General features: G+C 39.5%; 1 protein-coding gene across 5 annotated transcripts in view; it reads right to left on the reverse strand.

Moving 5' to 3' along the window:
* Positions 1-334: 334 nt before the first annotated feature.
* The window catches only part of TUBGCP5 (tubulin gamma complex component 5), a 56911-nt gene continuing 31992 nt past the window's right edge, over positions 335-25253 (reverse strand). For 3 of the 5 annotated variants that reach the window (XM_060017033.1, XM_060017035.1, XM_060017037.1), the window contains 16 exons: positions 23571-23660; positions 22715-22808; positions 21968-22214; positions 20026-20228; positions 18850-18965; positions 17085-17353; positions 15913-16111; positions 14240-14428; positions 13247-13429; positions 7498-7582; positions 7145-7265; positions 6494-6669; positions 5278-5403; positions 4192-4280; positions 2434-2534; positions 335-884 (listed from right to left, as the gene is read on the reverse strand). In XM_060017033.1, the coding sequence (XP_059873016.1) occupies positions 829-884; positions 2434-2534; positions 4192-4280; positions 5278-5403; positions 6494-6669; positions 7145-7265; positions 7498-7582; positions 13247-13429; positions 14240-14428; positions 15913-16111; positions 17085-17353; positions 18850-18965; positions 20026-20228; positions 21968-22214; positions 22715-22808; positions 23571-23660 (2344 nt within the window). In that variant the 3' untranslated portion in view covers positions 335-828. Of the gene's footprint in view, positions 885-2433; positions 2535-4191; positions 4281-5277; positions 5404-6493; positions 6670-7144; positions 7266-7497; positions 7583-10046; positions 11985-13246; positions 13430-14239; positions 14429-15912; positions 16112-17084; positions 17354-18849; positions 18966-20025; positions 20229-21967; positions 22215-22714; positions 22809-23570; positions 23661-25253 lie in introns of those variants that run through there. The other 2 variants (XM_060017034.1, XM_060017038.1) reach the window with 2 other exon arrangements.

A 25253-nucleotide genomic window follows, 5' to 3' on the forward strand; every position in this document is an offset into this window, starting at 1 on the left:
CTGTTAGGTTATACTGCAGTGTTTTCTTGAGACCTGGAAGTAACTATTCATCCCTGGCATTTGAAGGCCTCCTCAGTGAACTTCCTCCAAGACTTCAAAGTAAAGCCTGAGACCTGGGCTCATTCCCAGGAGGGCTTATTAGCCGACTTTGCCATCTGCATGCAGGAAATGCTGATGCTGTAAAACGACTGAGATTGGGCAGAGGCCCCTGGTGCTCAGCTCTGAGGCTATGTGGACTTCACTAGTTGTTTTTAAAAAAATAAGTAGTAAATATAGGCTGAGTCATAAATGCTAGAGACATGCCAAGAAGTATATAAAGAAAATGTAGGAAAACTGAACAGTAAATATAGTTTTAATTAATTGTGGTTAGCTCACAAAAGCCATACAGTAGGATGTATCAACAGCGGGCTTTTACATTTATTGACATTGGTGGAAGCTATTTTCCATTTTGGAACTTCCCAGGCATACAAAAAAAAAAACAAAACTTCTGTGACTAAGCAAAAGGGGAATAAAGTGCTTTAATTTATTTTTAATATTAATAATTACATTTTCAAAAACAATTATTTTATATTTAAAGGTATCAATACCATAAATCTATAGCTTATAGTAGGAAATATAAGTGTAAACAGCCTATACACATTCTGCATTATTGATACAGTTTTATATGCATAACCCAATATACTAACCAATAATCTCCAGAGAAAACACATAAAACCCACTTGTCTAGACAGTAGACAACAGTTTTAAAAACAAACCAAAATAGACTCCCGTTTCGCAGCTGCATGTGGTGGAAATGTACATGTATGAAGATTAAATCTGAGGCATTTACTACGCTGAAGATATTTGCTCCATGCCAGCCATGAGTGACAGTGCTAGAGATTCCACTGTGGGAAGAATAAAAATCGGTTAATAAAATAGGTTTAAATGTTTGAAAATGGCTAAATAGGCTCTAATAAATGTCTTGAAAAGTATTTAGAGACACTTTCTATTTTTAATTAAAATACTCATTACTTCTAACATACAATAAAGATGATAATCATTTATTAAATACAATTGAGAAAGTATGATTTATTTCTATTTCAGATCATTTTAGTTTTGAAAACAAAAAAAATCTGGGCATTACACTGAGCAAATCACATTTTTCAAAATGTCATAAAATCTGGCCTCAATTCATAACAAAACGCCATGTTCTGAGCTATGAGTGGAATCTCCTTGCCTACCAGTCACCCAGTGCAAAAATGGACAAATGTATCAATGTTTCCTCTAACACATTTCTAACACAGTATGGTTTTTTTTTTTTGGCCAGGGGTAAAAATGGGGGAGGCTGAGAGGTGGCAGTAGGGGCTTACAACAGTAATTTGTTTTTAAATACCTGCGTAATAAACAAATGCCTCTTCGTTGTAGAAGTCACACGACACAGGAATATAGGGCTCTAAGTAAGCACTGTGAGATCAGAACTTTCTCTGTTTTCCTGCCTGGCCAGCCCCCAGCTTCTTCACCACTTACGCAGAGCATTCGGGGAGGGCTGGGGGTCAGGAGGACTGGCTCTGCGTGCGCTCCTCTAGGATTCCAGTCTGCCACACCAACAACGAGTTTCTCTATCCTGGCAAACTATCCTGGCAAAGATTATGTGCCTCTGGCCAGTCACTGCCCCGCCTACCTGAACTGTGGGTGCAGCAGGTCAGCACTGAAGGGCTGATCTCATCCCAGAATTTATTTAGATTTCTTTGCATTCACAACTTTCTGATGATATGTTTTTGTTTGTTTATTCTATGTTCACTCGTTACTCTAACAGTATTTTAAAAAATGTTCAGCTACTTTTAATGAGCATATCACAATTTGAACATACAGAAATAGGGAACAAATTAGTCCTGCATACTTTTCCCAAAAAAGCTCTGCAAGAAATACTACTTAGTCCTTTGTGTCTGTAGATTAAATGACTGTCTTCTCTCCATGACTCACCCCACAGACCTCTGTCTGCTTCACACACTGTCTGTGTACTGAACCGTCAGGCCTGCATTTCCTTGTGTAAGAGGCAGCCTTGGGAATTTTAAAATTGCTAAAAAAACAAAAAACAAACACCCCCCCACCCCCGCAAACCCTATCTTTTGAAAAGGAATAGTTACAAAGGCTACACATGACAGTGAAGTGTACTGAAACCTATTCTGCCATCTGCTTTAATTAACAATGGTTTTAGAAATCCATTGGTGTAACACATGATATACTAGAAAGCAAAATCTTCAGTCTCAATGTTTTACAACTGATTCACTCACCCCACTGTAATTTGGGAAAAACAATTCAACTGCTGAGGGACTTTCCAGGTTCAAAGTGGTGAAAAATTCTAATTCTTCATGAGATCAGTACCAAAACAATAACAGGTAGACTTAGTTACCAGAAAATATAAAAGCAGTAATATTTTAACATAATACTCACGATGGGGAAAGGATCCTCTACAGACAGCTTTGTTTAAAACGGTTACAAGAAACATATGGCAGTTTTTAAAATCAGACTCCATTTTCTCTATAGATTCCATTCTAGGAAAGAAAGTAAATTTCAATTTAGGTAAATGCATAAGGAGTTACTAGGTAGGCTATAAAATACCTTTGGAGTAATTTCAAATGTGCTTCAGTTTAATTATGTAGAATCCTAACTCTAAAGATTCTAAAATAAAATATAAAATTTCCTGCCAAACTTTCAAAGAGTCTGAAGGAAAGTGTCATTAGGATACAAAACTACTGCTTCAGGATGGTAGTGAGTTCTAGAGTGAGGATAACTGAGGATATTCCCTTTTCTATTGTACAGTTCTATACTTTTACTTTTCAAAAGCACACCTTCTTTCAAATAAACAGCACATTAAAGATATAAAACCTTACATTTTAAACTTACTAGAAAACTGTTATTATGGGAAATAGCAAACACCCATACCCAGCTTCAGTAGTCACCCCCCTGCAGGCAGTCCCAATTATACCCTTAGCCCCATATCTTTAGAAGCAAAGTTGAGACATCATAGCATTTCAGTCATAAATATTTCAGTGTGTACACACTAAAGGTAAATACTCCTTTAAAATCATAGCCACCATACCATTTGCTTAAAAATTTCACCTTGCTTTAAAAATTTTTCACTTTCTGCTTTAAATGTGAATCAAGATCAGTTAATTTCCATAAACTGTGATGGTTAATATGCCTCTTAAGTCCTCCTCACCCCCTTGTTGAAGAAACAGTTCAATTTTAGCCAACAATATGCAGCAGTGTTATTACCTCCTCCTCCACCTGACAGTGACATGGAGGGGGAAGTCTGCTGCACACACTTGAGACAGCAATAATAAAGTAAGATTTCTGTTTTCACCCCTGCAATGAGGAATTTTATCTACCATTCAGAGTATTCTGACACAGCCATATGTTAAGATTTTAGATTAGTGCTATAACGAACTTTCGGCTCCTTACTAATAACAACTAAGTACAAGCTATTATCCCAACAGCCCAGTCAACCAGACTTGCTCTTTTAAATATATTTCAAGGAAGTAATCATAGCAAGATTACATTAATTTTATAAACAAGACAGGGACAAACTATTGAGCTGCACATTCAAGGTAACAGTAGAGGATGGTACTCTGGATAGGAAGAAAGAGCTCCTGGGTCCTCTTTCTATGTGATAGGTGTAGATAATAAACACCCTAAAAGTAAAATATACAATCATTCTTTTAGAGCTCTCTAAAATACAATTTTGGACTAGGATCTAGCATGATGTCCAGAATTTGGTTTAAAATAATTGAGTGAATGGGAGTGGGAGTGGACAGTAAACACAAAACAGAACTGATTGTCACTGGCATCTGCTGAAGTGGAGTGATGGACCCCAGGGTCTGTTATGTTCCCCACCCGCTTCTGTGTATGCTCGAAGGCATCCATTAACAAAACTTCAGCAAACCTATACAACAGGAATGTAATTTAAGGATATTTGCTTGTTCTAATCAAAAGACTTCAGATTTTTCTTGTTTTACTGCTCAGAAAAGAATTGCATAATTCTTGATGTTGCCTAGTTTAGATGAACAAATTCAATTCTTCAATTCTTTCCATAATTATAAGTGTATGTGATGTGTTGCCAAGAAGAAAAACAAGGCTCCCAGAATGAAGCCAGCTAAAAGTGAAACTGAAATGGTCACAGCACAGAGGCCCCACAAGCTGCGTACTTACTGCCATGCCCCCAGGCCAGCCTGCCAACCATCTGCAAACATGAGGGCCAAGTTCAACACCTTCATGATGGCTTCCTTCACAAAACTGACCTGGAGAGAAAGCCATGGAAGAACATAGGCTCTGTGACCATGTTTGGACACTGACACCAACACTTTCACCTAATTTAAATGAGTCACAGAAAAAGCTCAGTGCAATCATTGCCTTCTAGGTATAAGGAAGGGTACTAGGCTCTGAACAAAATGCACTTGGAATTGGACCACACGCGTGCTGCACCCACAGTACAGGTATATCAGCAGCAGAGTCTGACCAACAGAGCCAGCAAGCTACCTTTTCCTGGGACAGCCATTTGAATTCACCAGTGAAATGGGGCAAGTTATTCCAATAGTTGTAAGATGACTTAATATATTCACATCAAGCTGGACACATTTCCTGACCAAAGCACTATTATTCCATAACTGCAGATAAAATTTTCTTATTGAATCCAAACACAGTGCTGAGTGCAGACTGTCACAATAAAGTTGTCAGCTGTTTCTCTTATATGTAATTTCCAGTCATATGGCACAAATTTGTAGCCTATTTGATCTGGTCCTTCCTTAAAGAATATTTTGCAATGTCATGAAGAACCTAGGGGTAAGACAGGAATAAAGACACAGACCTACTAGAGAACGGACTTGAGGATATGGGGAGGGGGAAGGGTGAGCTGTGACAAAGCGAGAGAGAGGCATGGACATATATACACTACCAAACGTAAGGTAGATAGCTAGTGGGAAGCAGCCGCATAGCACAGGGAGATCAGCTCGGTGCTTTGTGACCACCTAGAGGGGTGGGATAGGGAGGGTGGGAGGGAGGGAGACACAAGAGGGAAGAGATCTGGGAACATATGTATATGTATAACTGATTCACTTTGTTATAAAGCAGAAACTAACACACCATTGTAAAGCAATTATACCCCAATAAAAATGTCAAAAAAATATTTTGCAGATCAGAAGCTTAATAAGTATAAAATTCCAAAGTAGAGAGACAACTTCCCTTGGCTGGCTTCATTCCTGCCTCAGTGGCCAAGTTCACAGGTGACACCTCACATACCTTTTCTCTCAGCAGACATCGATCATGGATGGTTGACAAGTATCTATAGTGAATTTTAATCAATTGATCTAAATCCTTGGCTTCTTCGACTTGATGTTGAAACTCCAGCCCTGTACTGTGAAGAATCTTGAAAGATGACAAATTTAATCAATAGATTTTTTCTTTGAGAACTAATGTGCCACACACAAAACTTTTTTTACCAACCTCTTCTACATTCACTTGCACAGGGAGGGAATGCCTCACTCTGGACTAACAGACTGCTCCTGTGTGGAGGGGCAAGTATATGAACTGTATAGGATATGCATTGATTTTTTTTAAAAAAGTCACCAGATAAATTGAATTTATATGTTTTAATAAATTCCACTGCTTACATAATGGTCTTTCTTTAAAAGGAACATAACTGTACTTCAAGTAGAAAACAAAAAACAAATTAAACAAAAACTTAACCATTTACTCTCAACAATTACGGGCTTAAGGTTGGTCCTCTGAAGGCCACTAGTGCACGGGAAAGAGAGCACCTCTGCCATGTGTATCATGTATAAAACACAGGCTTCAAAGGCTCACTTCAACCAAACAAAAGTGGGTTCTTAGAACCTATCTACCAGAATGACTACAAATTCTTTTTTAGCAACCATTATAATCCCAATGAGTACTGTCCTCGAATAACATTGCTACTGTTCAAACATCTGAACTCCTCTTCAGAAGTTCCTCTAGAACTGGTTTTAATATGTGTAATAAAAGCAGTTTTATTTACTCTACGAGTTACTTCTTATATTTAAGAAAAAAAGTATATAATCTGGCTGCATTTTCCTCCTTACACCCCATACTAGCCTGACAGATTTGTTTTTAGGCTTCCATTACAAAAAATTGAAGTCATTTTCCAGGGACAGCCCTGTTCCCACTGCTGACATTTAAAGGACTATGTGGCAAGTTCTGATGGCAAGTCCAAAAGAGGCGCTCTGGGTGTGTCATCCCAAGGGGTCACTAGACAGGAGAGAGAGAGTGTCTGGAAACATGTGCTCTGGCATGTTTTAAAAAACACTTCCCCCTGCTGCCATGTTATTTTATGATCAAGTTTTTAGTATGTGCTACCTTCACATTTACAGTCTATTAAGTATCTTGTGTGCTTGTTTGTATTTATAAATATATTACAAGTAATTCTCCACGAACAGATGTATACACGGTGACAGAACTGAGTGGATGGACAGACACGAACCCTGGTCATGATGTAGTTGTGTAAGCTGTTCACAAAGTGCATGAGCTTTACTCTTAAGAGGAACATACGATGAATCTGCTGTCTTACTGGCTCCTTCTGTGGTCCAAAATTAGCAGCTGTGTCTTGTCCACCTAAAAGTCCTTCAAGTTGTGGTTTTTCAGCAGGACTAGCTAGTTCTGTAAAGGAACGAAGAGGAGAGGGGGTGGGAAAAGCATCCACGCAGACCCCACCGGCACCACTGCACAGAGCAGGACTTGCAATGGTGTGGTCGTCTGCCCTGTAAAGGGCACTCGGCTGGATGCACAGCAGGGACCCCATCCTCCCTATCTGGAAGGTGAAGCAGTTAAAGCTGCCATATCACCCTGATTATCACTGTCATCAAAAATATAAAAACAAAGGCCTATTAACTTGTCATTAAAACTTTTTCACATAACCTAAGAATTTTTATTCTGGCTAAATTCCTAATTTAGTTATTGTATTTCAGATTAACTGTACTCATTCAGGGAAGTTAATTCTGATGTCTGTAAAGCTATGGCCATAAATACATATCATTTTGGCACTTGTGTATATATAAAAAATGACCTAAGACTGCCAACCTTTTTTTCAGTGCTAAAATTAAATTATAATTTATCTGTTGAAAACAAATCTTACCACCAAATAGTAAAACATCCAGACTATATTTTGCCCATTTTATTTGCAATAAGAGAAGAAACACCTGATTATAAATTTTTTGACATTCCAAACTTATAACAATGTCCACAGGCCATGGGACCTATGAAAACAAAAACAGAAAATTAGAATAGAAAGTAACCTATTACTCATATGTCTCAAATTTTTTTTTTTTTGGCTGTGCCGCACAGTATGTGGGATCTTAGTTCCCCGACCAGGGATCGAACCCACGCCCCCTACATTGGAAGTGCGGAGTCTTAACAACTGGACCGCCAGGGAAGTCCCTTGTATGCCTTAATTTTAATAGAAAATGTTCTTAGAGTATCAGCACATACCTTATAGCTCAGGGTCAGACCATCTAAGATATGAACAGGGAGTTTCTTCTTAGCTGTGTCAACATTTTCAAAAGATATAGATAGACTAGATAAAGAAATATAAGTTTTAGTTATTTAGCACTTTGAGTTATTTAATTTATATATTCCAGAAAGACATTTCATAAAAGGAATGCAGATATTCCATATTTTTCTAAGCATATATTCCAGAATAGAAATCAGGTTTTAGAAATAAAGAAGGGGGGCAAAATTTTTAAATAATGGGTTTAGCTATAAAAAAGAAGATACTTATAGTAAATTACTTAGGAAAAAAGACAAAGTCAGGGAAGGTTAACTGTATTTGGCAGGTGCCTAGTCCTGGTAGAGTTCAGCGAGAGGCTCAGGAGACGGACACTCTGTTGGGGGTGGCAGGAGAGGGTGGGGAGAGACAGAGAGACAGAGAGAGAGAGGGAAAGGGAGTGTGAGTGTGTGTGTGTGTGTGTGTGTGTGTGTGTGTGTCTGGTGGCGGGAGAGGCTGTTCTCACCCTGGAGAGCAGGCATATGCAAGTGTGTGGGCAAGAATGGGGTCTGAAAGTGAGAGAGTGGCATGTACATATATACACTACCAAGTGTGAAACCGATAGCTGGTGGGAGGCAGCCGCATAGCACAGGGAGATCAGCTCAGTGCTTTGTGACCGCCTGGAGGGGTGAGATAGGGAGGGTGGGAGGGAGGCGTAGGAGGGAAGAGATATGGGGACATATGTATGTGTATGGCTGAGTCGCTTTGTTATGGGGCAGAAACTAACACACCATTGTAAAGCAATTATACTCCAATAAAGATGTTAAAAAAACAAACGAACAAAAAAAGAATGGGGTCTGCTTCTAAAGCAAAGGTGTCACACATGGCTTCATCCACTCCTGCCCAACTAGTCTGAGCGTGACTCTCAATAGAATGCAGCTACCATAGGGCATGGAAATGTTCCTGAGCCAGGCACTTATTTCCTTCACTCCTCAGAGCAGTTCTGTCACTGTGCTGAGAAAGGACGTGACTCTCCCAGGATACAGAGGCACCTGTGACGATGCCTGGATGCAGCCCACGGAAGGTTAACTTGAAGGCCAAGGCAGGAGTTAGCCTTACAACCAGAGATGTAAGGGTCGGTGTGTGATTTACGAGTTTAGCCAATTCATTCCATGTCACAGACTAGTCAGAATTTTTTTAGCTTGTAAGTCTGTTACATGTGCATCTACCAAGTACTTAGTAGGCAGCTACTGAATACCTTGTCAAGTGCCGCACTAAGCAGGTGATAAAAAGCCAATCCCTGCCCCCCTCCAGGGGCTCATAGCCCAGAGCATACAAAACGTGCAGTCACCCTCCAGTCACCAAGCCAGGGGGGCAGAGCTTTGCAGGAGTGCAGACAACTGCTGGCCATGCCCATGGGAGAGCAGCTAACTCAGGTAACTGGAGGGTGCAGACACATGAAGGCTCCTGGGGGAGAGAGTACAGCTCTCGGGGAAAACACAAATGTCCCAAATCCCTGAAGCGGGAAGTATGGTGGAGAGAGGTGATGTGTCTGTCTCTGTGTACACAAGAAGCGAGGTGGGGAGCCAGACAGTGAAAAGCTCTCTCTCTCAGGAGAAGCTCGGCCCATCTGCTCCGAGGCGCCAAGCAGCCCAAGCGTGCGTGGGGATGGGGCGGCTAGTGTCCCGTGTGGCCCTGGAGGGCCAAGTGGAAGGGAGAGATGCCGAGACAGCTGGTTAGCAGGCGGCAGGGAGGTGCTCTCCAGTGAGCGCTGAAGGGCATGGGGAATGTCATCCAGGAGGCAGAACCGAGGGACCAGGGTATGTGGGGGCCGGCAAAGAGGAAGGAATCTAAGGTGAGCTACACTGGGCACTGGGATGAACAGTGGTCCCATCCAGAAGAAACAAAGGGCTGAGAAAACGATGAAGCTCAGTTTTGGACACATGGCATCTGAGGAAAGTCATGAGGCACTGGTTGTGCAGACACCTGGGCTAAAGGTACTGACCTGCAGGTCACTAGCGGTTGCTGAAGCCATCGACATGGAACGAAGGTGCCCCAGGCAGGAGAGCGAGAAGCTATGCTAAGGGTGGGCGGAGGGCAAGGGGCTCACAGGGAGGATGCAGAAGGAGCACCAGTGACAAGGGAGGGGTATGGGCAGGGCAGGGGAGCTTGGAACCGGGAAGGAGACCTGTGGGTGCAGACTCAGGGAGACTGAGGGTACAGACAGGCACCTAGAACACATGGAAGCCATAGGAGAAGGGGTCCCAATGGGGTGGCACATTTGTCCTGAGTTAATCTATGAGTGGGAATCTCAATAAAAATATCACGAATGTTTTTGTTTTTGTTTTGGTGGATGGAGCTAGACAAGATGACAAATAAAGTACATTTGTTAAAATAAATAAGCAAGAATAGCCAGGAAAACCCTATTAATAAAACAGAAAGCTATTGGCATGTGAATAAACAGAACAGTGAAATAGGATGGAAAATTCAGAGAGATCCAATGCATATAACTCAAGTGCATATGAAAATTTAATGATAAAGGGGTATCAAATAAATGGGGAAAGGTGGATTTTTTTTTTTTAAAGAAGTAAGTGATGGCAACCAATCAGTCATTTGGAAAAAAGATAAAACTGGATCTATTTCTCATGTTTTTTAGCTGAATAAATTCCGAATGGATCAACACCTAAATGTAAAAAAATCCATTCAAGCATTAAAAGAAAACATGGGTGAATTTCTTTATACACTTGGATACAGTAAAACTTTCTTAACTATCACTTAAAATTCAGAAGTAATAAAAAAGATAGATACATTATAAAACTAAAAAATATCTTCATGACAAAACAAGAAATTGTTATACCATAAGCAGAACAAAAAGACAAATGCCAAACTGGGAAACCTATAAAAAGAGCTTCTAGGGAATTCCCTGGCAGTCCAGTGGTCAGGACTCCGCACTTCCACTGCAGGGGGCGTGGGTTTGACCCCTGGTTGGGGAACTAAGATCCCACAAGCCACGTGGCACAGCCAAAAGAAAAAAAGAGCTTCTAAAAATGGAGAGGATGAAGACCAACAACTTGATACTGACAGAAATAGTGGCAAAAGATATGGAGAGTTCACTTTTAAACAAAAGCAAAAATAAGCGTATGAAAAGATAACTACGCTCACATGGAAAAATGTAAATTAAAACTACACTGAGACATCATTTTTCATCATCAGACTGGCAGAAATCCGAAAGTCTGACAACATACTCTGTTGGTGAGGCTGTGGAGAAAGCCTCATTGCTGGTGGGAATTAGAAAAAATACGGCCTTTATGAAGAGGAATTTGGTAACAGCTAGCAGAGTTACACAGGTGTTTACCCTTTTACCTGGCAATCCCATTCTAGAAAAATACTCCAAAGTTACACTGGCAAAAATAAGAAGTGAAATGCACAAGACCAGTCACTGCATACATACATCGCAGAAGAACAGAATCCACGTGTCCACCAACAGGACACCTGGTTGAATGAACACAATCAGCTGTAAAGTAGTGAGGACAAGCTCTCTAGCCTGCAATGCAGTGGGTCTGAGATGTATTATCTACTTAAGAAAAGTTAAGCAGGTGTTACAGAGAGCACACTGTGTGCTTCCTTTTCTGTAACATGTGAGGAGAAAAAGGAATATGTACACATATGGTTTTGGTTCCAAAAAATAAACACTGGAAGGATAAAATAAAATCTAATAAAAAAGGTTATGAGGAAAGGGAGAAAATGGACAGGAATAGGAACAGAAGCCAGAGCTCCCTAAAAGTAATTTTGTATCAGTGATTTTAACTTAAGAAATATATAGCTGTTTTATACAATTAAAAAACAAAATGGAATCAAGAAAAATAAAAATGAAGTGATTCCTAAAAGTAGAAAATAAAACAAATGAACCCAGCCCTATATTTGTGGTATAATCACATTGAGAATTGTTCCAGGTGACCCTGAAATACAGGATTCTGATGACTTGAAAGTACAGGAAGAGAATATAGTCACAAGCATGTTTTAAACTCTCAGTGGGCTTGTTGCTGTTATTGTTACTTTGGAACTATTATGATTTATTATAGAATAAATATAATAAATATTTATGTTCATGAGTTAGTAAGAAGCCCTCAAGGGAAGATACAAAAGGAAATCAAAAAAGTGAAATCCTATAATCTTTAATACATACTGGAAATATCAATATGAGCTTATGATTCATCTTCCTCTTTCTACATATTTCCTAGCTCCATCCACTGAGTGAGCCCAGAAGTACTGTATAGTACTGTATAATCCAGTATAGACGAACACTCTGGGACACAGACCAAGGGCTTTTAAAGCCACAGAACAGACAGGACCAGTGATCCTGGAAGAGGTGCAGAGCCTGGGGCAGGAAGTGCACAGGATGAGTCCAGACATCCAGTCCTGAAAGCAAAGATGCTCTCCAAGATTACTAGAGTCAAGTGAAGGAGTTCCGTCTGGGTAAAGATGGGACAGTCTGAGCAAGAAAAAAAGAATAACTGTAATAGATTGAAACATACTAAAAATAACAAAATTCATGAGTTTCTATTGATAGTGAAAAATATAACTTTAGCCTTCCCTGGCCCCCCCTGGGGATTACTAGGCACTAATTCCTTACTATGAAAAGAATCTAGCGGTTACCCTGCTTTTACTAATCATATAATTGATGAAAATTCTACTTCTATGGAATCATCAAAGGTAACACATGACATAAATAAAAGGAATTATTTTATCTACTACTAAGTAGTAGATGGTCAGTAACCTGGCATGGCTGTGAGGAAAATAATGTCCTAAGTGGCATGTAATAAATGTTAATTATTATCATTATTACTTTTCAAGGGCCACTGAGGGAGCCAAGAAAGGTAGCCAAGCAAGGACGCGGAACAGGAAAAAGGACGAACAAGCAGGGTGGAAAATGAGCCTCTGTTATACAAAGATTTAATGGCATCAACCCACAGACCTGGCCCAGGTGCTCAGCAGGCCGACTGACAGGGAGGAGGGAAGGTGAGTTCCCGAGCCGGGGATAAACCAGTACAACAGCTTGAAAACAGGCAACGCTGTCTGTGAAAAGTGGTGGAATCTATTTCCCCTCTAACTGGGCTGGCCTCTGACTTGGCCTGTGGTGGAAGTAAGGGTCTGTGAGGTGAGGCCTGCAGCTCAGGCCTTGGCCAGTGCCAAGGGCTCTGCTCTCACTCTCTCAGAACACCGCCTGTGACAGCACAATGAAGGCTGGTGCAGCCGGCTGGAGGGCAAGGGTGGGGCAGGAAGGCGGCCAGTATGGACTCCAGCCATGTGAGCAAGGCCATCAGACCCTGAGAGACCACACGGTGCCATCTCACATCTCCTCTCATTCAGTGGACAAGTCGCTGCTGTCTCAGCTTTTTTTTTTTTCTCAAAATATTTATTTGGCTGTGTCAGGTCTTAGTCGTAGCACGTGGGATCTTTGCTGTGGCATGAGGGATCTTTTTCGTTACGGCATATGAACTATTAGTTGCGGTATGTGGGATCTAGTTCCCTGACCAGGGATCGAACCCGGGCTCCCTGCACTGGGAGCCTGGAGTCTTACCCACTGGACCACCAGGGAAGTCCCTGCCTCAGTTTTCTAATGTGTAAAATAACATTAGTAAAACTCATAGGGGTTGGTGTGAGGATTAAATAAGATAACATATAAAAGAGAAGAGTTCGTGACACATGGATTATCTTGTAATTTTTAAAATAAAAGGTCCTCCCATATTTTACCGTGAACTGTCTTCAGGATAACGCTGTCCTACTGCTTCTTGAAGCTGGACATTAAGAAAAGACACATTCTGCCAGGTTTCCTTTTCTCTTATTTTATCAAAAATTGACGTGTAGAAGTCATACATGGTATCTCCCCCTTCCATTAAGAAGAAATTCCTCATGGCCTGTAAGTACTCAACCAACCTGAATGAAGAGAAAATAAGTGACAGAAAAATCTTAGGCTCATAAGATAGGATTCTAGATGAGGATCAGGTATCATTTTTAGTGAAACACGTTTACACTGTACATTTACTAAAATTAGAAATACTAATACATCTTAAAGATTTTCAAAAATAATAAAAACAGCATATGGTTTACTTTTAATAATCAGAAAGAAGTTATTTTTCTATAACATTGAAGAAAATTTGGCAAAGTCACAAAAGTGTAATAAAAAAAGTTAATCCAAATCTATTCATGATGAATTTCCACTGTTAATATTTAGGGTATTTCTTCCCAGTCTTTTTTCCATGCATTAAAAAAATAGTTCCTACTATAATATATATCCTATTTTTTAAGATTTAAGAAACTTTACATTATTTAAAACTCTGTATAAACATAATTTGTATGAACTTTAGAAGTTCATACATGGAAATGAATACGCCATATTTTAATATGGATGTGCATATTTATGGATATGCCGCAATTTAAAGAACTAGTCATCCATTACTAAGTAATTTCATGTTTTTTCTCTGATAGCAAACTTCGTGACAAGCATTTTTGTGTAACAAGCTTTTTCTGTATTTCATTTGGGATAAATTCTCAGAAACAAATTTCACAATAAAGTTAGGAAAACACTGATGGTCTACTGATCTTCTCAAAAGAAAATTGTTTATTGCCTAACCATTCCCTACTCTAATAAAAATTAGCTTGAAATCTAGGTTTAAAAATAACTTGAGCTATTCTTAAAGTACAATAAACTACCAACTACCTCCCAAATGAAACCACTCCTCATACCTGTAATCTTTTTTTAGAGTTCGCATGAGGTTTCCACAGCAATCTAGATACTGTTTGTCAATATGAGGATAGAGGCAAGATCTCAGCGTTAATTCAAAAGTCTGGCAAGTCACAGATTCTGATGATCTATCCACACATATGTCTCCACCAGCAAACTTCTCGTGAAAGTCACTCTGTTCCAAATACAACCTTTAATATAAAAATATGAGTCTTCTTTGTAAGAGTTGCTGTCAACAGAATTCTCTTTTTAAAAAAAGACATCAATTCTTTTTTTGTCTTTTAATGGAGGTACAGCTGATTTACAATATTATATAAGTTTCAGGTGTACAACATAGTGATTCACAATTTTTAAAGGTTATATAGTTATTATAAAATATTGGCATATTCCCTGTGCTGTACAATATATCCTTGTAGCTTATTTATTTTATACATAGTAATTTGTTATCTCTTAATTCCTCACCCCTATCTCGCCCCTCCCCCTTCCCTCTCCCTACTGGTAAACCAATATTTTGTTCTTTGTATCTGTCAGTCTGTTTCTTTTTTGTCATATTCACCAGTTTCTTGTATTTTTTATTTTTAAAATTTATTTTTTGGCTGCATTGGGTCTTCGTTGCTGCGCGTGGGCTTTCTCTAGTTGTGGCAAGCAGGTGCTACTCTTCATTGCGGTGCACAGGCTTCTCATTGCGGTGGCTTCTCTTGTTGCAGAGCGTGGGCTCTAGGCACGTGGGCTTCAGAAGCTGTGGCACACATGCTCAGTAGTTGTGGCTCATGGGCTTAGCTGCTCCGCAGCATGTGGGATCTTCCTGGACCAGGGATTGAACCCGTGTCCCCTGCATTGGCAGGCGGATTCTTAACCACTGACCCACCAGGGAAGCCCTGTATTTTTTAGATTTCCCATATAAGTGATATCATACATTATTTGTTTTTCTCCATCTGACTTACTTCACTAAGCATAATACCCTCTAAGTCCATCCATATTGCTGCAAATGGCAGAATTTCATTCTTTTTAATGACTGAGTAGTATTCCACTGTATACATATACACCACATGTTCTTTATTCATTCATCTCAACAGAATTCTCTTAAATCAAAACTCTGGAGTCCCATATTTACCTTTAGTCGTAAAATTACCAACTATTACAGAAATAAAAATCTTTTTCCTCAAAGTATTCTTTGTGTGAAGCAGACCTTCACAGAGTTGCTTCTGCCTAAAAGATCAAGTACTGAGTAGGTCTTTCTAGCCCTTAGGGTTGAAAGTAGTGAATGACGGCCATTAGACAATAAACAGGGTATTGTGTGGGTATTAATAATTTATTTCATTGGGGCAATTATCTAAAAGCCCCTAAGGGCCAAGATACATCGGGAGGGTCTGACTCAACATGTCCCAGGACCCCTAACTTCCATGAGCGTCTTCTGTATGAGTGACAGCGCTGCCCATGGGCCTAGGGCTCATGATAATCTGTGGACTTTCACAAATAATAAAGAGGCTAAGTTATGTATCTGAAATAAGTGAATGCAATATATTCTTGTATTTCATTCATTAGAAAGGAGAGGCTACAAAGGTTTCTATTTTTAAGGCTGGAAAGCCCTACCTGGCAGAGATAAACAGTTACTAAATATTGCAGCACAGATTCTGCCATTTCAATCATTGAAAATCCTGCAGGTGCGTATCACCTTGCAAAATTAATCGCCAGCAGCGGATCATGAACATCATCCAGTTCAAGATGCCTCTCGGCAATGGACTGCATCTTAATGAGGGTCTCTCTGGTGGCCTGCTGCTCAGTGAGGGCCTGTGCAGTGGAGTCTTCTCCGTGTCGAAGACGAGACTGCACAGACTCCAGAAACAGGGTATACAGACTTTTTCTTTCTGCATCTGAAACATAAAGAAATGTGTAAGGTGCATTATGTTCTAGTAAATAACTAACATTAAGAAATATTAAGTAAACTTATCTAAATATATTATAGCCTCGTATTTTTCCTTTGGCCTATGAAGGTCTATCCCTGTTTTGTTACCCTTACAGTATAGTACCCTTAGTACAACTAAACATTTTTATAACCTCTGTTAGACAATTGCAAAGTTCATGGTTAAACATTCAAAGTATAAGTTAGTTTTTTTCTGAACAGAGTAACAGCTTAAGCAGGAAGCCTGAAAGTAAAGTTACCATTATACTAGATAGCACTATGATAACACTAATAGGAGTCATAATTACATTGGGAAAAACACTTTGAACAGTGGCCCTGGAAAGTTCTTTACGTTTTATTATTCAGTTAAAAAGGAAACATTCCACAAAGTGAAAATATTACTTAAAGTAGATATAATAATTTAAACTAATTAACGTAACATTAAGATGATTTACAAACAAAACAACTAAGGTCACATCTATACCTCTCAAAGCCTTTTTAGACAGTTGATAAAACCTTAAGTATATTGCTTAAATTACATCCAAAAAGACCAGAAATTATATCAAAATTTTCTCAAAACCTATGATCAAGTCTGAACCGCTCACCAACAAATTCCTATCTGCCAGAGTTCATGTCCTCAGGTGCCAAATGCTGCTCTGCATTAAGAAATACCAGAGAATTATTGTTAAAGGACCAGTTCTAAGGCATCAAGAGTAAGTAAAATGCATGTGGAACGTATTATCACTGCCTTTCAAACACCGTGATAAAGTTTCCAACGAGGACAATGTTTTTTCAGTCAGAGCAGCATGATCTATCAATTTGATCATGGTGATCAGTTCCATGAAAATAAAAGGCTTTGATAATTTTCAAACTGCAAAATAATGTCATATCTCAGAATGGCAAGCGTGAAGATTGGAGCAGCTGCTCCACCACTAAGGGGTTACCTCTGGCTGTGGCTTGGCACGTGGTGCTCTCCATGCATTGCAGGTTCTTCAGCAGCTGCATTGACTTGCCAGCCATTATGATCTGCTTAAGGACGGGTTTCAGGAAGGACACCATGGTGTGCTGCCTGCTGGAGGGCCCTTGATCACTGCCAGAACTCGCACTAGCGTTATCACTCATTTTTTCTTCGTTTTCTGTCTTTTCCGATACACTGTATAGCGTGTAAGTTGCATACCAAAAGTCTCTGTGATTTACCGGAACATTCTTGTTTCTATAGGAATTCAAAAGAATTTTAAACTTTAACTTCTCTTCCTTAAAAACAACAGTATATCTATTCTAGCTTAGGCATGTTGTCCAAACATTCCAAAACACAGTAATATCAATTATTAGTAAAACAATGCAATCTTTAGGTAAAATGGGACAGATGTTTTTACCTGACTTCAGCTTAACACAGAAAAGTGGACAAATACTCTGAATGGCATAGGTAAAATCTAACTATGCAGAAAGTTTCCTGAATTGGAATTAAACAAGGTAGGATTAATTTGGTTCTCTTTAAAGGTAGAATAAGTTTACCCATCTCCTCTGAAAGTAAACTCCAGAATTCCACATCTTTTTTTCCACAACTATTTCCACTGGACTATTTTAACAATGAAACAAGGTGTACTCATCACCCCCTAAGGATAGTCAGGATCCTGTTTTTACAAAAATCCTCATGTGCAACAGAACAAACAAGACATAATGAGACCCAAGATTCAGCTAAAGAAAGGCCAGTTTTTTTATATGATCACTGTGTAAACAGGGTTACCTTTCTGTAGCTCTAAGTTACTCTCCCTGATGAGTTAAATGGATAGCTATCAATAAAAACATGTATCCAGGGACTTCCCTGGTGGTGCAGTGGTTAAGAATCTGCCTGCCAATGCAGGGTACACGGGTTCGAGCCCTGGTCTGGGAAGATCCCACATGCTGTGGAGCAACTAAGCCCATGCACCACAACTACTGAGCCTGTGCTCTAGAGCCCGCGAGCCACAACTACTGAAGCTCGCATGCCTAGAGCCCGTGCTCTGCAACAAGAGAAGCCGCCGCAATGTGAAGCCCATGCACTGCAACGAAGAGTAGGCCCCACTCGTCACAACTAGAGAAAGCTCTCATGCAGCAACGCAGCCAAAAATAAAATAAATAAATAAATTAAAACAAAACAAAACAAAAAACATGTATCTGTACAGAGTGCAGAACTTAAGACTGAGTTAAGAGAGTGCAAATAGTTCTACATTGCAGTTTCCATGATTCTGTTCAGAAAAATCAATTAAGTGAAGGGGAATCATCATAGATTTTATGATGATCAAGATTTTCCTTAATTGTTTTATTAAATATTATACTAAAAAGGTAAAAAGAGCAGCCAATTAGGAGGAATAAATATATTAGAAGCATATTCTGTAATATTTTCACACCTTTTGTCTCATAGATAATTTATTCCCATTGGTTCCCTTTAATGAAGCCATCTGACATCACCTAATTCATTTTAAGGGACTCAGTGTGCCTTTTACCATACCAGCCAGCCCAAAACACACTATCGCTCAAAAATATAATTTGCTAATAAGCAAAGCTGTGATTGACATAAAACTTGGAAAAATATTTTTGCACTGGTACCTGATGTCTTCTATAAAAATGCAAAAGAACCTGCCTATGGATCAGGTGAAGCTAACAGAACTGTACGATCTCCACATGGGAGAAGAGAGGTAAAGCCAGCTCCTGCTGTGCCTCCCTCACCTCTGGATGATGAACTCCCGGGCACAGTCGCACAGGTGCCCATGCACGATCCACTCATCTACAGTCTGCAGGTAGGGCCGCACGGTCTCCACCCAGAGCGAGAACAGCAAGGAGACCTGCGGAGACAGTGCAGCACGCACATCCATTCTCAGAACTCCCTCGTCTCTGGATTAAATGAGGTTCGAGCGTTTCTGAAGCACCTTTTAAAAAGTGATCCAATTTCTATGTTTTTTGAAACAAAGTAAGAAATTAAAAATCCTAACCATATGCTATAAAATCCTTATGAAAAACCTCACCTAAATATGAGAAGACCATATTGTTCATAGCAGGACCCTCTTAGGAGTGAAAGTTACCCAGGGACAACAGGTCTAAACTGGACAGTCCAAACTGGTATATGGTTATCCTATCCAAATAGTGCTATTAGCAAAATGTCCATTAACAAGGAAGTGATTCTGTTCTACTATAGTTCCTAATAAAAAGAAATTACAGAGCTGAAAGAAATCAACTTTTTATTGAAATGCAGTATCAAAATGGTGAGGAAAAAGAGTCACACCAACAAACTAGGCAAAACACCTAAATTATGTGCCCAAAGAAACATGCGGCTTTCTAGATTAAAGTCTAGATTTGTATTTTTTTAAATTGTGGTAAAAAAATACATAATATAAACTACACTGTCTTAACCATTTTAAAGTGTACAGTTTGGTAGTGTTAAATGTATTCATATTGTTATGAAAACAGACCTCCTAAACCTTTTTCAGGCTACAAAACTGAAACTCTGTACCCATTACCTATCCCATTTTCTCCTCTCCCCCGGTCCCTGGTAACCACCATTCTCTTCTCTGTTTCTATGAATTTGACTACTCTAGATACCTCATATAATAGATCTGTATTTTTATTTAAGAAAGAGTTATTACAAATATCTATAAAAATCAGCTAGGTATTTTTCACATCTTGCTTTTATGTTTTGTTTTATTCTTGCCTCATCCATCTGGTGATCTTGGCAATTACAGATGAAAAGCTGGTTTCCTGCAGCCTCAAATTTAGAATCTAATTTGAAAACTCACAACAACTGTCTGACATACTATTTTTACAAATATCTATGACAGGTTATTGACCACTCCTATGGCTGAGCAGAATTAGTCACACACGGTGGACTAGACAAGGATCCCCACATACAGTTTGCTCAGAGGCTTCTCCAACATTGTCATATTCAAGGATGGCTTTGTACAGGGTGTTGAGCAGGTGAGATGCTCGAACGACATTTCGAGTGTCAGGTGGAACTTCTGCTACTCCAGTACTAAACACTTTGTGCAGAACCTTGAGCTGAGCCAATCGAGGTGACAACTTGTCCACCACTATTGCAAGAGTTATTGTAGTATCTGCAAATATCAAGAAATCAAACTTATTAGCAAGGAAAAATATCTGCATTCAAAATGTGATATAAATGCTAACCTACTTATGGAAAGGCATGGCAAACCGGAGGGTGGCAGGTTTTTTATTGGTTTTTTGTTTTTTTTTTCAGTACGTGGGCCCCTCACTGTTGTGGCCTCCCCCGTTGCGGAGGACAGGCTCCGGATGCGCAGGCTCAGTGGCCATGGCTCACGGGCCCAGCCGCTCTGCGGCATGTGGGATCTTCCCGGACCGGGGCACGAACCTGTGTCCCCTGCATCGGCAGGCGGACTCTCGACCACTGTGCCACCAGGGAAGCCCAGGATGGCAGGTTTTAATCTCATGTTACAAGGAACTGATTTCCCCCAAAAAAGAACCCCCTAAAGAAGGAAAAGACAACTCAGCAGAAAAATAATGAATAAAGGAAGTGACAATTCATGGAAAAGGAAATTCAAGCAGTTCTTAAACATACAGAAAGATACTCAACCAAACTTATGAAAAATGAATGCAGAATAAAACTACTCTGGGCAAATACAAAACAGACTACAATGGGCTCCTGTTTTAGTGAGGGGAGGCGGAGAGGGTGACTACTAAAGGTAACAAGAGCAAGTCCCTTCGTCAGGATGGCACAGCTCTGAACCCTAAATATGGAGGTGGTCATAGAGATCTACACATGTGATAAAAGGTAAAAGAACAGCAGAAAGATACTGCTTACCTCCTTGAAAAAAAACAAGGCCCTGCAAAACTGGTGAAACCCATGTCAGACCTGCAGATTAGTTAATGTACTATGCCAATGTCAATTTCCTAGTTTTGATAACGTCCTATAGGTGTCAACACTGGAGGATGCTGGGTGATGGGAACATGGGACTTCAATGCACTATTTTTTGCATTAGTTGTAAATAAAAGTTAAGGGGGAAAACCTGCATGCACTGGGTTACCATTTTCACCTGTCATATTGATGAAGACCCAAAAGTTTGATAACACACTGCTAGCAAGACTGGGAACAAACGGGTACTCATATATATTGCTGGCAAGGGTGTAAAGTTATTTATCTGTACCTCCGTGGAGAACAATATGGCAATATCTACTAAAATCACATATGCCATCACATACTCTTTGACTTAGCAATTCCACTCTTAAGAATTTGTGTTATAGCTAACTTGGTGCACATGTGTACAATTACTTATATGTAAGTGGTTATCACTGCAGCACTGTTGCCAACAGGAAAAGATCAGGTAGAGCCCAAATGTCCATCAAAAGGGGACTGGTCTATGATACATCCATACAATAAGATGCTCAATATGTAAAAAAGAACAAGGAGGCTCTTTAAATACTTGTACGGTATATTCCTCAAAATTTAAATTAGAAAGCAATTTGAAGAGAGCAGTTGAAAGACTACTAGGCATGTGTATATGAATACATGTTGCTTGCATATGTCTAAATTATTTCTGGAAGGATGTACAAGAAATAGATCAGTTGGTTGTCTCTGGGCTGGGGAACTAACGCAGCAGGAAAAAATTTCACTGTAAATCTTTCTATACTGCTTGGATTTTTAGAGATATGAATGGCTTAAAAATACAAATTTAAAATAATTTAAAAAAATGAGTGTATCCAGGAGAATTACTTATTTGCCATGAAATTTTCAAATCTTATATTAATTATTAACCTAAATGGCATTCAAAATATGAGTTACGTGTGTTATGCGTAAAAGGGAAGAATATTTAAATACCATTATTGATGATGCACTTCTCAATTTCTGTAAGTTCCTCTTTGAAACTAATGAAGTATTTGTACAGGGCCCACATGAAAGCCTGGTATGTTCTAAAAGGTGCTTCTGTCGACTTCTTAGGAACGGAACCATTTCCAGGTAACATGCTTTCAGAGCTGTGCCCCATGATTTCATCAATAAACTCCTGGAGTCGAAACACAACCTGGCCATATGCTGCTATTTGTTCTAGCACTGATCGTAAACAGCTCTACAACAGAAGCAAACCACAATGATTTAAAGTCAGTCTTCTGTAGGCATTCTAATTAATATCCCCTCACTGTAAAATATTTCTTTTGTGACTTTTTTAAACAGTATACTTAGTAAAAGACAAAGTAATAAAACGAGTATTTAGTTTTACATTAAGAGGAAACAGTGTAAGCATTAATTTTTATAAAATATAGAACGTGGCTTACACTTTTTAAAAACACATAAATATAAGGTAAATGTACTGTAGGCAAAAAAATTACAGTAGACAGCTTTCCCAATAAAGAATGACAGAAAATACAAATCAAAACTAAATATGAACACCACAAACAATATAAAAGAATTCTCTAAGCACTATAAAAATACACACTTAATTTTGCCTTTTGGAACTTAAATATATTTAATAGTTAATTTTAATTTTGCAAAATGTTCTAAAGTTACATAACCATGATTTACATAAATCTTATTATTTAATTTTAATTACAGTAAATACAAATAACTTACATTTGTCAAATGAGTTACTATAATGTTGTTCCTCACAGTTACCTTTCCATCTATCAGCTGAAATATAAAGAGCTTTTTTACCCCTGAAAGTAACCTGAAATAAAAAGATGAATGTACTTTAAGTTTAGAAAAATATACACTACAGTAATGCCTAAGAAATTTTAATAAAAGATTCAGAAGGGGAGGGTAAGGGAGGACAAAGAGGTCAGATAATTAGAAAACAAGACATCAGTCTTTTTATCTGATTACTTTAAGACTGATTATTTCAATACCATCTTTAAGAAAGTACAAAACAGTATTGTCAAAACATTTCCTCACATACATGATGGTCCAAACAGATCTTCCCACTTTTAAGCATGTCAGTATTATATTTTATGGAAGAGAGAACCAGAAACTGGAAATCTCAGTAGTAACAGCACTACATGTTACATTCTTCATCTTCATTTTTGTGTGAACACAGTCTAAATTCTGAGATTCCTGGTTCCTAGGTACAGGGCACAGGTAACTCTCACTGATGTGCTCTGCCTAAAAAGCAGTAAGCAGAAAATTAGAAACCTTAACTTGAATTCACATATTTAAAAAGTGATAGTCTAATCTTGGTTAAATCATATATGACAGTATTTAAATGGAAAAGAGGTAAATATACCAAAATCTCCATGGTTGACTCTAAAGTTTGGGCTTACTGAGTCTCCCAATCCAAATTTAGGTGTCCACAGGGACCTGATTTGGGTTCATACCTAATGGTCTATTTCTAATATGCATGTGAAAAACCCTCAAACACCTTTCTTCAGAAAACCAAAATTCTGCTTCTCATTAATAAAGTCTTTAGACTATGAATTAGGTTAACAGGTCTTACCACAGGGTTTCCCGAATAACCTGCGTTTCAGTAACAAAAACTCTGTCATCTGGAACATATAATGGGTCACTGGTGTACAAGTGTTGGTCCCTATTAGATAACAAACATCAAATGTCAATGAAAAGATTTCTCATTAAGTAAAAGTAGAAGTCTCAAAGAATATGTGTAATTTAGTGGTAATTTAACCAGTAATCGATAAGCAAATAAACATAATACATACTTTAAATTTCCTCCCATATTCATTTTCACAAGTCAACTGAAATACTGTCAGAGAAGCACTTTCAGAGCAATTTTAAGTTTATTGCCGACTTAGGCAAATATTTAAAACTATGTATTGTTGTTTTGGAAAAATAGTAGCTATTTTTGCAGTAAGTACACTAAAACAGAAATCAAATAAATGGCCTAATATAAACCAATCCACTTTGAAAATAACAAATCAAAAGACAGATTATAGTTAAATAATTTCACTTTAAAAATAATAATTAAATAACAAAACTGCTTAGGGCTTCCCTGGTGGCGCAGTGGTTGAGAGTCCGCCTGCCGATGCAGGGGACACGGGTTCATGCCCCGGTCCAGGAAGATCCCACATGCCGCGGAGCGGCTGGGCCCGTGAGCCACGGCCGCTGAGCCTGCGCGTCCGGAGCCTGTGCTCCGCAACGGGAGAGGCCCCAACGGTGAGAGGCCACGTAGCGCAAACAAACAAACAAACAAAAAAAACCCTGCTTAATTGGAATTGTTAAAAATTTCAAGGAAAAGCAGATTTGAGATTTGTTTTCCCTTCTCACTTGGCTGCCTTGTGAATAAACCCTTTCCGCTGCAAACCTTGGAGTTTCAGCATTTGGCTTGCTGCTCATCAGGCAAACGGAGCTAGTTCGATGAGGAACTGATCACAGGTTAAGTGGCAAGTGCGAAGTGTTATGAAGAATAAGTGACTGAGGAGAGCGGCCAAGATGGCAGAGTAGAAGGACCCTAAGCTCACATCCTCTCATGAGCACAGAAAAATTACAACTAACTGTGGAAAGAAAAACTGATAAAAAACACTGAAACATACCAGAAAATATTAAAGAAGGAACCACAACAAGACAGGTAGGAGAGGCAGACTCGTGATATAATCAAATCTGATACTCCCCAGGTGGGTGACCCACAAACCGAAGAATAATTATATTATAGAGGTTCTTCCACACGTGAGGCATGCCCTAGTCTGGGGGGTCTGGCACCGGGAAGAGGAGCCCCCAGAGCATTTGGCTCTGAAGGCCAGTTGGGCTTGACTGCAGGAGCTCCACAGGATGGAGGGAAATAGAGACTCCACTCTTAAGGGCACAAACAAAATCTCATGAGCACCGAGACTGAGGGCAAAGGCAGCAATATGATAGGTGCCTGGGCCAGACCTACCTGCTGGTCTTGGAGGGTTTCCTGGGGAGGTGGGGGATGGCTGGTGACTCATCCTGGGAACAAGACACTGGTGGTGGCTATATCAGGGAGCATTCACCTGTGTGAGCTCTCATGGAGGCTGACCTCTTGGCACCAAGACCTGGTCCCACCCAGTAGGCTCTAGGCTCCAGTGTGGGGATGCCACAGGTGAAACAAACTGGGCAGGGACACAGCCCCTCGCCTCAGCAGACAGGCTGCCTAGACTTCCTGAGCCCACAGCCACCCCTACACATGCCCACAGATACAACCCTG

This window comes from Delphinus delphis, chromosome 7 (assembly GCF_949987515.2).
Source record: "Delphinus delphis chromosome 7, mDelDel1.2, whole genome shotgun sequence".
Classification (NCBI taxonomy): domain Eukaryota; kingdom Metazoa; phylum Chordata; class Mammalia; order Artiodactyla; family Delphinidae; genus Delphinus; species Delphinus delphis.